The sequence below is a fragment of the Emiliania huxleyi genome (assembly GCF_000372725.1).
Source record: "Emiliania huxleyi CCMP1516 unplaced genomic scaffold EMIHUscaffold_99, whole genome shotgun sequence".
NCBI classification, from domain to species: Eukaryota; Haptophyta; order Isochrysidales; family Noelaerhabdaceae; genus Emiliania; species Emiliania huxleyi.
Window position 1 is genome coordinate 195,734 of NW_005194698.1, and position 1,896 is coordinate 197,629.

General features: G+C 69.0%; 1 protein-coding gene across 1 annotated transcript; it reads left to right on the forward strand.

The window, feature by feature from the left end:
- Positions 1-122: 122 nt before the first annotated feature.
- EMIHUDRAFT_108106 (hypothetical protein) lies at positions 123-1,226 on the forward strand (the record flags this gene model as incomplete). The annotated part of the gene is made up of 1 exon (XM_005756093.1): positions 123-1,226. The coding sequence occupies one exon, from the start codon at positions 123-125 to the stop codon at positions 1,224-1,226; it is 1,104 nt and encodes a 367-aa protein (XP_005756150.1).
- Between the last annotated feature and the right edge of the window lie 670 nt (positions 1,227-1,896).

The following is a 1,896-nucleotide window of genomic DNA, read 5'->3' on the forward strand; positions in this document are numbered from 1 at the left end:
AGCAGCGCCGCGGCGCGGCGCCGCGAGATCTCTGCAACCATTGGCAGCGAGAAAAACAAACACGCCTCCCAGTGGGGCGGGCTTTTTATTTTTTGAAAAAAGAAAATAAGTTTGCGCCGCGCATGTCGCGCTCGATGTCGGTCTGCTCCGGGGACTGCTCAATGTCGCGCTCGCCCCGCGCACGGCGCACCGAGGACGACGCCCCGCCCACGGACTGGCTGGGCGAGCTGCCGCCGGAGCTGCACCTCCGCATCCTCGAGGGCGTCGACGACTTCTCCGACTGCGCCGCCTTCAGCCTCGCGTCGCCACGCCTCGGCCTCCTCGCCCTGCGCAGCGGCCTGGCGCGCTTCAAGGACCCCCTCTTCGCCGTGGCGATGCGGCTGCTGCTCATCCAACGCTTTGCCGGTGCCTTCGTCACGGTGTCGGCAACGCTGAACGAGGGCACCCTTCGCGCCTACACCGCCGACCGCCGCGCCAGCGCCGACCACTTCCCGTGGCTTGCGAGGGTGAGCCCGGCGCTCTGCCTCTCGTCGGAAGTGACGGGTGCTGGCGCGAGTCGCGCCAAATACTGGAGACTGCGGCGCGGCGACGCGAATGGCGCGAATCTGCGGCGACGCCTCTTGCAGTCCGGCCAGGTGCAGCACTACGAGGGCGAGAAAGGCGCGGAGCGGAAGGTGCGCATGGAGACTGCCAACGGCAACGTGCTGCACTACGAGGGCGAGCGGGGTGCGGAGCGGCTGGTGCGCACGGTGTTTACCAGCGGCAACGTGCATTACTACGAGGGCGAGAAAGGCGCGGAGCGGAAGGTGCGCGCGGTGTTTACCAACGGCCAGGTGCAGCACTACGAGGGCGAGAAAGGTGCGGAGCGGCTGGTGCGCACGGAGTTCGCCGACGGCGAGGTGCAGTACTACGAGGGCGAGAAAGGCGCGGAGCGGAAGGTGCGCGCGGTGTTTACCAACGGCCAGGTGCAGCACTACGAGGGCGAGAAAGGTGCGGAGCGGCTGGTGGGCACGGAGTTCGCCGACGGCGAGGTGCAGTACTACGAGGGCGAGAAAGGTGCGGAGCGGTGTGTGCGCGTAGTGCCACGCGCGAGCGAGGACAAGGCGGCCGCGGAGAAGCGGTACCAGGCCATGCGAGTCGCAGAGCTGAGGAGCGAGTGCGAGCGCCTCGGCTTGGCCACCACCGGCGTCAAAGCAGCGCTCGTGGCGCGCCTCCTGGCGGCCTGAGCCTGTATTCACCTGTACCTGTTGAACTCGCGCGCGCGCACACCCCCGCCGTACATGGGTAAAGCCGTACGCTCGTGAATGAAATCCACGCCGCAAGGCAGCGACTGTGCCGTGACCCATGTACGTCACCCCGTATATAAGCGTTAGACACATGAAAGGGAAAACCCTCTCCCTTTTCGCAACCCGGCTCCACGCGGATCGTGGATCGATGCCATCGATCGTCGAAAGTGAGTGTCCGCAGCCACCAGCCTAACCGAACCGCCGGAGCCGCGCTGCGCGGACCTCTTCGGCGGAAGGCGGCGCGGGGGGCGGCGCCAAAGACTCCCCCGCTGGCTCCTCCGGCTCGTCCCCCTCCGTCGCCCCGCCGTCGTCGTCGGAGAGCTCGATCGGCGCCTCCTCGCAGCCAAGCCCGCCCGCCGCCACCGTGCCTGCCTGCCGGCTGAGCGCAAGGGCGCGCTGAAGCGCCTCCTCCTCCCCCCCCCTCCCAGCCGCGCCCCCCGCAACATCGGTCCCCGCCCGCTCGACGTCGGCGAGACTCGCGGCGATCGCGGCAGCGAGGTCGGGGTCGGCGCCGGCAGCGTCCGGCCGAGCGAGATCGTGCAGAGCCGCGCCCTCGCTCGGCGCCGGCTGCAAGCTTGCGGCGATCGCGGCAGCGAGGTCGGGGTCGTCT